General features: G+C 41.8%; 1 protein-coding gene across 3 annotated transcripts in view; it reads left to right on the top strand.

The window, feature by feature from the left end:
- Positions 1-13,787, top strand: part of LOC106567397 (myotubularin-related protein 4) — a 126,168-nt gene that overhangs the window by 42,938 nt on the left and 69,443 nt on the right. For 2 of the 3 annotated variants that reach the window (XM_014136579.2, XM_014136580.2), the window contains exon 2: positions 6,448-6,537. In XM_014136579.2, the coding sequence (XP_013992054.2) occupies positions 6,448-6,537 (90 nt within the window). Of the gene's footprint in view, positions 1-6,447; positions 6,538-12,553; positions 12,708-12,837; positions 12,919-13,787 lie in introns of all 3 variants that reach the window. The other variant, XM_045693379.1, reaches the window with a different exon arrangement.

The raw sequence follows: 13,787 nt of genomic DNA, 5'->3' as shown, positions 1-13,787 counted from the left end.
TCCATACAATCTCCATTGATTGGATATCATAAGTGTAAACCGTAGTTCAAATGTTGGGACCCTTCACCACTAGGGTACGCTCCTCCCTGGGGCTGAACGTCAGTAAAGGGGTTTTACTGACTGTGCCTTGCTAAAGCAGATTTTACTGATTAATCTATTTATGATATATCAAACCTGTATAGGCTATCTGGGAATTAACTTTCAATTAACCTGAGAGCATTGCTTCATCTAAGTTAAGTTTGGAAAAAGTTAATCATGTCTCATTGTAGACGCCCAATCAATTTTGGATATTATTTGAAAGATCCACTTGAAAAGGTAAATCTGGCAATTTCACTTGTTAGTTAAATTGAATGAGACGCCATATCCAGTCAATTGTGATTGTCTGGATATGTTACCGTGCTCCACGTTTGAATTTCCCCTAGAGATGTACTGGCAATTCTTCCCCACCAGGGTGCAGAATGCTGAAATTAAATGGAAGTACAAAGGTCGGACTTCCGTCGCGCTAGCGGAGAAATTTTAAACGTGTTACGGTGGAGGGTAAAATGTTCCCTCTCTGTTAGCTTACCCGTAATGCTAAGCTATTGCTACTTGGTTCAGGAGTATCCTTCCAAGCACCAAAATAGGAAAGGGTGGGTTTTCTAGTGACGTCTCACCTTAACCCCATTCAGCATATTGTGCTAGCGTTTATGCTGACCGGAGCGACACGGTACTTAAATATCGATACGCATACGGTCTGCCCACACTGTTTTAGTGCGGTAGGCAAATTATTCGGCTCGGTTTACCGGACAGTTAACTTCTAATTTCTAACCTTACTCTAGAAGTTAATATTGACCGACAGAAATAGTACCGTTTGGCCTAACGGACTAAATCTGGAATTTATTCCTCACTGCTATCGACATAAGACCGGAGCTACTCTAAATAGCTTCTCTCAATGGAAAATGCACAATCACTTTGTTTACATAGCAGGCTGTTTGTACAATTCTGTTTGCACAATTGATATATAGAATTTCACAGCAAAGTCCAATTCTATCTTAGATTCCTCGCACGGGGGCTCCAAATGTCGTGTCTTTGGGGGTACCATTAAACGGAAGATATGTTTATCAATTAACTCCCTGTAATTATTATCACGCGATTAAAATGATTAATCGTTTAATTGTAATTAACTAGGAGATCGGGGCACCAAGGAGAATATTCAGATTACAAAGCTATAATTTTCCTAATATAACTTTCCTGTACTATAATATTATATTCTATTATAGTATAGGCAGATTATCTTCTAGTTTAATTGGTGTATTTAACTCTAGTCCAGTCTCATTCCAAAACGTCGTAAATTGTTGGATCTGCATGAAACCCGTGCTTTACTAAAATCATCCATACATCAATTGTCTTAAAATCATTTATTTACTACACTAAGTAATTAACAGAAAAACATACAAACAGTCATTATCGTCACAAAGGATTGGTATCGGAATGTGCCCTACTGGCTAAACAGGCAGGTCGGCCTGTTGAACAATGGATCATAAAAGGTCGGCTGAGAAGTTACACAGGGTGATTTAATATTAACAATTGACAATTGAAGGCTCACTCATTCGGGAACAATTGCAATCAATATATATTTACGTTCAGTGTGTCGTTCTGATTCTTGTTGGAGAGTAGTTCTGTTGGGGAGTTTTGTCCGCGTTCTCTCTCTCTCTCTCGGTTAGAATGGATCTTTCAGAGCGACATTCATTAATGTCGTCATCGAATGGTTGGTTCGTTGGTCTTCGCGTTCAATGATATAATTTACTTAGCTAATTAATATCAAAGACTTGTTCTTATTCTGTCAGTATCGATAGTCTAAAAGTTAACCACGTAGTATGGTTCACTTTCAGTAGAGGAATTGGAAGGTAAAACCTATTAGCCAACGGAGTGTAGGCCTGGTCTGAGGAAATGTAAATCCGGGGGTGTTTTATAGTGCCCATAGGACAGCTTGTCAAATGACGCCTGGTCCTGTATGGGTCCCTGGGGGCGTGCCTATGACTGAGTTAGATTTGGTTACAGAAATACAATTCTATCACATTACATCAGTACATAGCATCTCAATGTCTTACAAAAGCTTTATCCTTATTAATACATTCCATACACCCATATGATGTAAGTCTTAAACTGAGTCTATTATATAAACAGTTTTATGGTAATATGGCTATATTGTCTCTTCTGAGTATCACAAAATGGTACCAAGCGGATCAGTTCGTAGCTGGATTCTTCACCAATCTTCCATACCTTCTCCAGAACACAAAATGTCGCTTGGCTTTCCAATTCTATGAGTTGGAAGAATTTCCTGTGTCTCTCTATGGGCCATGTGGCCAGAGACTCTCCTGGAATTTTAGAGTTTTTACGACCCTTTACACACAGGGTGGATTGTGTGCAAAAGGGAGGGGTCAACTGTCCTCCCTGTACCAAAAGAGGCCAACGTCATGACAATTGTGTCCCACTTGTTGTTGATTCTTCACAAAAAATTACAGTTTATATCTTTATGTTTGAAGCCTGAAATGTGGCAAAAGGTTGAAAAGTTCAAGGGGGCCGAATACTTTCGCAAGGCACTGTATGTCAGCACTCCAGTTTAAATGTTAATGCTCACGCTTCCTATGCTGCACCTCACATTCCCGTACCATCCTCAAACCAAAGTCAAGGGAGAACCTATTTTTTCCTCCTCTGTTTACAAAGTCATTCACATGTCCACATGTCAAATCAATGTGGCAGGTGTCGACACCTAGTGCCTGTCATCCTCTCCGTTTCTTGTAGTTGTTTGAAGTGGACAGGTTCAGTTTGATGGCACAGGGTAGGTGAAAAACAAAATGATTTGAGGAACAGAACCCAAACTGGAAACGAAAGTGATATATACTGTTCAGGAACCGAACCGTTATTTTTAAAAGCATGGGAATCGGTTAATAGCATTTCTTTATGTTCCAGGCATTTTTTTTCAGGCCCACAAAAATCGCAATAAAGTATCTATGCAAAGCCCTCACTTTGTCACTCAAATTTATTCCAGTGTCTGCCTGCCAGCGGGTGTGTGTGTAGGCTACCTGCCCTTCCCGTCTGAAGCATAGCTGTAGCCTGACATTACAAGCATGATTCAGAAGTTAGTGAGAGAGTTTAAAAGAATAGATACACTTTTTCAATGTTAGTTAAGGATACTATAGTTATGAAGTTTTGCATTGGATTTATTAACTACAAAAATATGTTTTTTAATTCTAGTGCTGCTCTGTACGCACACGCTTGTTAGCTAGCTAGCTAGAACTCAGAATTTCAAAGACATTCAAAGTTCCTCCACAGAAGCCGCTCCTGCGTAAGTATAATTCTGTGGGCTTAATTCAGATAATGCATGTCATAACAAAATGACCAGGGCTTCAAGGCAAGCTTCCTCCATTCTCTCTCGCTCTCACCTCGCCTGCAAAATTTCAGTTGCATCTCACGCCCTACACTGTGACTGGCAGGATAATGACGCGTGTGTTTGTCTTTCATTATGATTAAACCATGCTGTTTACGGCAAAATAAAATCAGCTTTTAACAACTTTCTTATACAAATTAAGTCGCTTAAACCGCTCCATGGCAAGCTGCTCTATCAGCACTGATTGGTGAAGTGAATTTAATGTCGAGCTAAATGTAAAAAATGAAAAAAAATATTTCAGAGGTTTAAAAACCTGTACTTTTGGGTGGTTTTAACCGGCTTCCCACTTTCACATGGCTGATAATGATGTAGGCTTAGTGGGCATGTACCAGGGGATGTAGCCCCATGACAGTACTGACATTTGATTCCCGTCTGATATGAGGCACATGCCAGCATGCAGTACATTGAGTAAAGACCTCATGTTGCTGTGTCTGGTCTGTCTGTGGTGCTGTAGACTCCGCAGAGGGCCCTCTCATCTTGACCCATGTGTCTGAGCCAAGGCAGTGGATGGATGGAGGGAGGGAGGGAGCTGGGTACCTGCTGCTGGGGAGACAGCCGGGATGGAGGGAGGAGGGAGGGGAGAGGGGGTTATATCTGTATCCTCCTGCTGCTTCCCCTGTTTCTCCTCAGTGGAAGGAGACTGGGCAATAGTATAGTGAGCATTATTGCTTGATGCTTCAGTTTCCAAGCTAGTTTTTTATCTAGGATGTGCCTTATGTTTTCCCAAAGGAGTTCAACAGTTGACACGCATCTAATAATCTATATTGAAATTGTTAGTTGGTCCTCAAAGAATTGTTGTTTAACAAGTGTAAAAGCTTGTTATAGTTTGTTTCTTCCCTCTGAGGTATCAATCAGGGTCTTGAAAAATGTAATTCATAATTTCCTCATAAATGGCCCAGTACAAGACTCAAGTGGTAGTGTTATGTAGCATATAGCCTATAGTTGTAGAATAAGATGAGATATTGCTGAATTAGGGCATATATGTAGATTGCTGTGTAAGCAAATATTGAAAAAGACTTGCCCTCGAGAGGGTTGCACACGGTAGAGTACGCTTATGTTTTTTTTCTCGTCTTTTTAAGAGTAACTTTTTCAAAGGGAAAGATTTCCCTAGAAATGTGCATTTGTGCAATAAGAGCTGTACTCATAGACATTGTTGTTTCGACTCCTGCTCATTTGAAGGTATTAGCTGAAATATGCAAATCACATGCTAATTGTTGAAACCCCAAAACCCTTGTCTAACTGGTTGCATCTTTTACGAAGCTTTGAGATTGTCACGACTTGTCAGCTGCTTCCCTTCTTTCAAGGTCACGGTCTCTTCCCTTTGACTCCCCCAGTCTCCTCACTGTCCCCTCACAATCCCAGCCATCTGCCATGCTGTCCCATCTGTGGGCCTCAGTCCCACCTCCAATAAGCCGTCTAAGCAACTTATCTACAGTCTGTAGGGAATAAGTACACTATATATACAAAGGTATGTGGACACCCCTATTTCAGCCACACCCGTTGCTGACAGGTGTATGAAATCTAGCACACAGCCATGCAATCTCCACAAACAGACATTGGCAGTAGAATGGCCTTAATGAAGAGCTCAGTGACTTTAAACTGGCACCGTCATAGGATGCCACCTTTCCAACAAGTCACTTAGTCAAATTTCTGCCCTGCTACAGCTGCACCGGTCAACTGTATGTTCTGTTATTGTGAAGTGGAAACATCTAGGGGAAATAACGACCCAGCCAAAAAGTGGTAAGCCACACAAGCTCACAGAACGGGAACACTGAAGCGCGTAGCGCGTAAAAATAGTCTGTCCTCGGTTGCAACACTCACTACCGAGTTCCAAACTGCCTCTGGAAGCAATGTCAGCACAAGAACTGTTCGTCGGAGCTTCATGAAATGGGTTTCCATGGCCAAGCAGCCGTACACAAGCCTAAGATCACCATGCGCAATGCCAAGTGTCGGCTGGAGTGGTGTAAAGCTCACCGCCATTGGACTCTGGAGCAGTGGAAACACATTCTCTGGAGTGATGAATCACACTTCACCATCTAACAGGCCAATGGACGAATCTGGGTTTGGCGGATGCCAGGAGAACGCTTCCTGCCCAAATGCATAGTGCTGTAAAGTTTGGTGGACGAGGAATGGTCTGGGACTGTTTTTTATGGTTCTGTCTAGCCCCTTAGTTCCAGTGAAGGGAAATCTTAATGCTACAGCATACAATAACATCCTAGACGATTCTGTGCTTCCAACTTCATGGCAAAAGTTTGGCATGACAATGCCAAACCGGGCACAACGTGAAGTCCATACAGGCTGAAAATACAAGCTGAAATAAATCATTCTCTCAACTATTATTCTGACAATTCACATTCTTAAAATAAAGTGTTGATCCTAACTGACCTAAACAGGGAGTTTTTACTAGGATTCAATGTCAGGAATTGTGAAAAACTGAGTTTAAATGTATTTGGCTAAGGTGTATGTAAACTTCCGACTTCAACTGTATGTTGTTCTTGCTGTGTAGGGCTACAGCTGGGTTGACTGCTGTGTCTGCAGTGCTGTCTGCCACAGTCTGCCACGGGCGCAGGCCGTCTCGCTGGCTGGGGAGGAGGCACAGACATAAACAGCAGCTGTCTAGGGGACACTCTCTGTCATGTCCTCCCCAAAAAAACACAGGTCACTCATAATAATAAATAATTGCCTGACTGAAAGTTCCAACTTCAAACTGACCTGTGAGAACTCCCTTTTTCAGAGAAGAAGTGAGTGTGTTGTATGGCGTTTGACGCCGGCTCTTTGCAGGCAATGTTAATGACAGCTCTAGTCTACCATTTCAGAAAAACAGGACAGTGCCCCTGTAGGCTCCTGTAAAGGGAGTTGCTTTTATTGACCTTTTCCAGGGTGGCTGATGATTGATTGAAGCCCATGTTCTTGTGCTTTCTTTTTGATCTGATAAAGTAGTGTTACTGTTACTATTTGTATGTTGTGTGTTAAGAACTGAGATGTCTGACCAGCCTGTGTTCATCTCTGTCCTCCAGGGTGAAGAAGGACCCCCCAGTCTGGAGTATATCCAGGCCAAGGACTTGTTCCCTCCGAAAGAGCTGGTCAAGGAGGACGACAGCCTCCAGGTGGGTGACTGAGAACACACACAGGCGCGTGTGCGCACACTGACACTCACACATACAGAAACGCTCGGGCTTGCATACACACATGCATATACACACACACCGCAGACAGACGAGTCATCATGATGTGGGTTGAAGTCAAACTCAATAATAATAGCAATGGAAGTAACACCTATAATTCATTTCACAATCTCAATGTTCCTCAGGTTTAGCTGGGTGTGTTGTAGTGTAGTAATGTGTTGTTTTTCTGAATTGTTGAAGTTTGCTAAAGGGATGGGTTACTGTGCATTACAGACACATACATTTGTATTTGTATTTACTGCCAAGGCAGCAGCTACTCTTCATGGGGTCCAGCAAAATTAAAGCAGTTATACATTTTAAAACATTACAATACATTCATAACAGATTTCACAACATATTAACTGTGTGCCCGCAGGCCCCTACTCTACTACGACATAACTATAAAATACATGTGTACGTGCGTGAATAGTGCGTATGTTATAGTGTTTGTATTCATGTGTCTATGTTTGTGTTGCTTCACAGTCCCCCATTGTTCCATAAGGTGTATTTTTATCTATTTTTTAAATCTAATTTTCCTACTTGCATGAGTTACTTGATGTGGAATAGAGTTCAATGTAGTCATGGCTCTATGTAGTACTGTGCGCCTCCAATAGTCTGTTCTGGACTTGGGGGACTGTGAAGAGACCTCTGGTGTCTTGGGGGGTATGCATGGGTGTCCGAGCTATGTGCCAGTAGCTTGGTACATTCAACATGTCAATACCTTTCACAAATACAAGTATTGATGAAGTCAATCTCTCCTCCACTTTGAGCCAGGAGAAATTGACATGCATATTATTGATGTTTGCTCTCTGTGTACATCCAAGGGCCAGCTATGCTGCCCTGTTCTGAGCCAATTGCAATTTTCCTAAGTCCCTCTTTGTGGCACCTGACCACACGACTGAAAAGTAGTCCAGGTGCGACAAAACTAGGGCCTGTAGGACCTGCCTTGTTGCTGGTGCTGTTAAGAATGCAACGATATAGACAGACTTCTTCCCATCCTAGCTACTGTTGTATCAATATTTTTTGACCATGACAGTTTACAATCCAGGGTTACTCCAAGCAGTTTAGTGTCCTCAACTTGCTCAATTTCCACATGATTTATTACAAGATTTAGTTAAGGTTTAGGGTTTAGTTAATGATTTGTACCAAATACAGTGCTTTTATTTTTATAAATATTTAGGACAAACTTATTCCTTGCCACCAATTCTGAAACTAACTGCTTGTTGTTAGGTGTTGCTGTCATTTCAGTCGCTGTGGTAGCTGACGTGTATAGTGTTGAGTCATCCGTATACATAGACTCACTGGTTTTACGCAAAGCCAGTGGCATGTCGTTAGTAAAGATTGAAAAAAGTAAGACAGCTGCCCTGGGGAATTCCTGATTCTCCCTGGATTTTGTTGGAGAGCCTTCCATTAAAGAACACCCTCTGTGTTCTGTTAGACAGGTCGCTCCTTATCCACGATATAGCATGGGGTGTTAAGACATAACACATACGTTTTTCCAGCAGCAGACTATGATCGATAATGTGAAAAGCTGCACTGAAGTCTGACAAAACAGCCCCAAAAATATTTGTATCATCAATTTCTCTCAGCCAATCATCAGTCATTTGTGTAAGTGCTGAGCAAGTTGAATTTCTTTCCCTATACGGGTGCTGAAAGTCTGTTGTAAATTTGTTTACTGTAAAATAGCATTGTATCTGGTCAAACACTCATTTTTCCAAATGTTTACTAAGGGTTGGTAACAGGCCGATTGGTCGGCTATTTGAGCCAGTAAAGGGGGCTTTACTATTCTTAGGTAGGCAAATAACTTTTGCTTCCCTCCAGGCCTGAGGGCACACACTTTCTAGTAGGCTTAAATTGAAGATATGGCAAATAGTGTGCCAATATCGTCTGCTATTATCATCAGTAATTTTCCATCTAGATTGTCAGACCCTTGTGGCTTGTCATTGTTGGTAGACAACAATTATTTCTTCACCTCTTCCACACTTACTTTACGGAATTCAAAATTACAATTCCTGTCTTTCATAATTTGGTCAGATACACTTGGATGTGTAGTGTCTGCGTTTGTTGCTGGCATGTCATGCCTGTTTGGTAATCTTGCCAATTAAAAAATAATGAAAGTAGTTGGCAATACCAGTGGGTTTTGTGACGAATGAGCCGTCTGATTCAGTGAATGATGTAGCAGAGTTTGCCTTTTTACCCAAGATTTCATTTTAGGTGCTCCTGTAATAAAGTCTTTGTGAGCTGGTGTGGAGGAGTCAGGCGCAGGACAGCAGATATGAGTAAAAAACATATTTACTCAAAATACAAACAAATACAAAGCAATAATGCGAGCCCACAATAACGGACCGTATTACATACAAACAATTACACAAACAAACATGGGGGAACAGAGGTTGAACAAGTAATTGGGGAATTGAAACCAGGTGTGTAAGACAAAGACAAAACAAATGGAAAATAAAAAGTGGATTGGCGATGGCTAGAAGGCCGGTGATGTCGACCGCCAAACGCCGCCCGAACAAGGAGAGGGACCAACTTTGGCAGAAGTCGTGACAGCTCCAAAGCTTTTTACAATCATTCTTTATGTCATTTATCTTTGTTTCATAGTGTAGTTTCTTCTTTTGATTCAATTTATTCAGATGATTTCTCAATTTGCAGTACGTTTGCCAATCGAATGTGCAGCCAGACTTATTTGCCATTCCTTTAGAATTTTTTAATTCTTCATAAATCCACAGGGATTTAACCGTTTTTACAGTTAATTTCTTAATGGGTGCATGCTTATTAGTAACTGGGATAAGCAATTTCATTAATGTGTCAAGTGCAGCGTCTGATTGCTTGCCATTACACACCACAGACCATCAACAACATAGAAATCACTCCAAAACGTATTGTATGACCTCTTATACACTATATTAGGCCCAGCCTTTTGAACTTTGGTTTTCCTAGATATGGCTACTATATTGTGATCACTAAATCCAATAGATTTGTTCATCATTTCATTCCTGTGCTGTGTATAACTACACCTGGTAGGTTGATTGATGACCTGAACCAGGTTGCAGGCACTAGTTACAGTTTGAAGCTTTCTCTTGAGTGGGCAGCCTGATGAAAGCTAGTCAATATTTAAATCACCCAGAAAATATACCTCTCTATGGATATCACATACATTATCAAGGATTTCACACATGTTATCCAGATACTGACTGTTAGTACATGGTGGTCTATAGCAGCTTCCCACCAGAATGGCTTTAGGTAAGGTAGATGAACCTGTAGCCATATTACTTATTTAACATGAGATCCTCTCTAAGCTTCGCAGGAATGTGGTTCTGAATATAAACAGCCACTTCTCCACCTTTGGCATTTCCACTTTTGGCATGTAAGATGGCACCAACAGACACGGTAGCTCTGCTTCTAGCTCCTAAGCAACTTTGCAGTATTTTTTTTTTTTGTGTGTGTTATTTCTTACATTATTATCCAGCAAGTTTTTTGTGTTATTACGTACAGCCGGAAATAACTTTTGAATATCAGAGCGTCAGTAACTCACCAGCATTACGACCAAGAATATGACTTTCCCGAACTGGATTCTTTGTTCGTACCACCCAGGGCAATTGAACTTATCACAAGCATTTTGCTACACACGCAATAACATCTGCATGTGACCAATAACATTTGATTTGTCTTTTCTGTAGATCTTATAACCATGTATTGCTACCACTGTGTCATCAAAGGTATTATCTAAGTGAGTTTCAGAGATTGTCAGAATATGAATGTCATCTTTTACTAGCAAATGATTGATTTCATGAACATTGTTACTTAAGCTAAATATGTTAACGTGGAATATTTCTAACACTTTCTTGCTTTATTGGGAAGTTTAGCATAGGTAGACATGCTTAGGTTATTTTTATTAGTGCAGGGTGTGCTGCACACAGTGGACTTCCTACTAAGGCACACCACCTTAGTGCTAACAGTATTACTCTGGTCATATGATTACTGCATACAATAGCTGTAGGATCCGCAGAGGCATTCAGGGCAGTAAGAGGGACATAAATTAGGTTACTTACATTGTGTCTTCCAATGCCCCTGGGATAATGTACATTTTCTGAAACATTATGACAACTAAATAAATAACTGACAGTGTCACCAGCAAAGCACCATCACACCTCCTCCTCCATGCTTCGCGGTGGGAACCACACATGCGGAGATCATCCGTTCACCTACTCTGTGTCATAAAGACATGGTGTTTGGAACAAAAAATATAAGATTTGGACTTTTCAGACCAAAGGTCAGATTTCCACCGGTCTAATGTCCATTGCTCATGTTTCTTGGTCCAAGCAAGTCTCTTCTTATTATTGGTGTCCTTTATTAGTGGTTTCTTTGCAGGATTTCAACCATGAAGGCCTGATTCACGCAGTCTATTTGAGCTTTTCTTGCCATAATATGGACTTGGTCTTTTACCAAATAGTATACCAATCTTCTGTATACCACCCCTACCTTGTCATAACACGGTACTGGCTCAAACACATTAAGAAGGAAAGAAATTCCACAAATTAACTTTTTACCAGTTTGGTTGCTGTAAACTCTCCTTCCAGACTCACATTAAACATGTCCAATCCAAAATTAAATCTAGAATCGGCTTCCTATTTCGCAACAAAGCATCCTTCACTCATGCTGCCAAACATACCCTCGTAAAACTGACCATCCTACCGATCCTCGACTTCGGCGATGTCATTTACAAAAAATCCTCCAACACTCTACTCAGCAAATTGGATGCAGTCTATCACAGTGCCATCCGTTTTGTCACCAAAGCCCCATATACTACCCACCACTGCGACCTGTATGCTTTCGTTGGCTGGCCCTCACTTCATACTCGTCACCAAACCCTCTGGCTCCAGGTCATCTACAAGTCTCTGCTAGGTAAACCCCCCCCCTTATCTCAGCTCACTGGTCACCATAGCAGCACCCAACTGTAACACGCGCTCCAGCAGGTATATCTCACTGGTCACCCCCAAAGCCAATTCTTCCTTTGGCCGCCTCTCCTTCCAGTTCTCTGCTGCCAATGACTGGAACGAACTGCAAAAATCTCTGAAGCTGGAGACTCTTACCTCCCTCACTAGCTTTATGCACCAGCTGCCCAAGCAGCTCACAGATCACTGCACCTGTACATAGCTCATCTGTAAATAGCCCATCCAATCTACCTCATCCCCTTACTGTATTTATTTATTTATCTTGCTCCTTTGCACCCCAGTAGCTCTACTTGCACATTCATCTTCTGCACATCCTACCATTCCAGTGTTTAATTGCTATATTGTAATTCCTTCGCCACCATGGCCTATTTATTGCCTTACCTCTCTTATCCTACCTCATTTGCACATGCTGTATATAGATTTTTCTACTGTATTATTGATTGTATGTTTGTTTATCCATGTGTAACTATTTGTTGTTGTATGTGTCGAACTGCTTTGCTTTATCTTGGCCAGGTCACAGTTGCAAATGAGAACTTGTTCTCAACTAGCCTACCTGGTTAAATAAAGGTGAAATAAAAAATAAAATAAAAAAAGGACCTTGGTCAGGGAGGTGACCAATGACCACTCTGACAGAACTACAGAATTCCTTGGCTGAAATGGGAGAACCTGCCAGAAGGACAAGTCTCTACAGCACTTCACCAATCTGGGCTTTTTGGGAGAGTGGCGAGACGGAAGCCACTGCTGAGAAAAAGGCACATGACAGCACGCCTGGAGTTTGCAAAAGGTCACATGAAAGACTCAGATCATAAGGCAAAAGATTCTGTGGCCTGATTAGACAAACATTTTACTCTTTGGGTTCTTGTATAATGGTGCCGGAGGGGATGGCTGCCGTTTTTCGGGATTCTAACCAACTGTGCTATTTTGTTTGTTTTTTCGCGTTGTTTAACTTATTTTTTTACTTATTTTGTACACAATGTTGCTGCTACCGTCTCATATGACAGAAAAGAGCTTCTGGACATCTGAACAGCGATTACTCACCTCGAACCGGATACACTGCTTTCTCGAGACCAGGCCCAAATCCCCATCATTTGCGTGAAGAAAAGATGGAGAAAAAGGGGGTGGAGGTCGGGCTGCCATCCGAGAATTCGTAGGCGAGTGAGTAAACCTCCACTACCATCCGTACTATTGGCCAACGTGTAATCATTGGAAAATAAAATGAATGACCTACGATTAAGACTATCCTACCAACGGGACATTTAAAACTGTAATATCTTATGTTTCACAGAGACGTGGCTGAACGACGACACGGATACTAAAGAGCTGGCTGGATATTCCGTGCGTCGGCAGGACAGAGAAGCTACGTCTGGTAAGACGAGGGGCAGGGGTGTGTGTCCATTTGTAAATAATATCTGGGGTGCGATTTCTAATTTTAAAGGTCTCGAGGTATTGCTCATCTAAGGTAGAGTACCTCATGATAAGCTGTAGACCACACTATCTACGAAGAGAGTTCTCATCTATATTATTCGTAGCCGTCTATTTACCACCACAAACCGATGCTGGCACTAAGACCACACTCAATGAGCTGTATAAGGCCATAAGCAAACAAGAAAATGCTCACCCAGAAGCGGCGCTCCTTGTGGCCGAGGACTTTAATGCAAGCAAACTTAAATACATTTTACCAAATTTCTACCAGCATGTCACATGTGCAACCAGAGGGAATAAAACTCTAGACCACCTTTACTCCACACACAGAGATACAAAGCTCTTCCTCGCCCTCCATTTGGCAAATCTGACCATTAATCTATCCACCTGATTTCGGCTTACAAGCCAAAACTCAAGCAGGAAGTACCAGTGACTTGCTCAATACGAAAGTGTTCATATAACGCGGATGCTATGCTACAGGACTGTTTTGCTAGCACAGACTGGAATATGTTCCATAATTCATCCAATGGCATTGAGGAGTATACCATCTCAGTCACCGGCATCATCAATAAGTGCATCGACGACATTGTCCCCACAGTGACTGTACATGCATATCCTAACCAGAGCCATGGATTACAGGGAACATCCGCACCGAGCTAAAGGCTAGAGCTGCCGCTTTCAAGGAGCGGGACACTAATCCGTACACTTATAAGAAATCCCGCTACGCCCTCAGACAAACAATCAAACAGGTAAAGCGTCAATACAGGATTAAGATTAAATCCTACTACACCGGCTCTGACGATTGTCAGATGT

The sequence above is a fragment of the Salmo salar genome, chromosome ssa13 (genome assembly GCF_905237065.1).
Source record: "Salmo salar chromosome ssa13, Ssal_v3.1, whole genome shotgun sequence".
Classification (NCBI taxonomy): Eukaryota; Metazoa; Chordata; class Actinopteri; order Salmoniformes; family Salmonidae; genus Salmo; species Salmo salar.
This window is presented reverse-complemented; position numbering and strand designations above follow the sequence as displayed.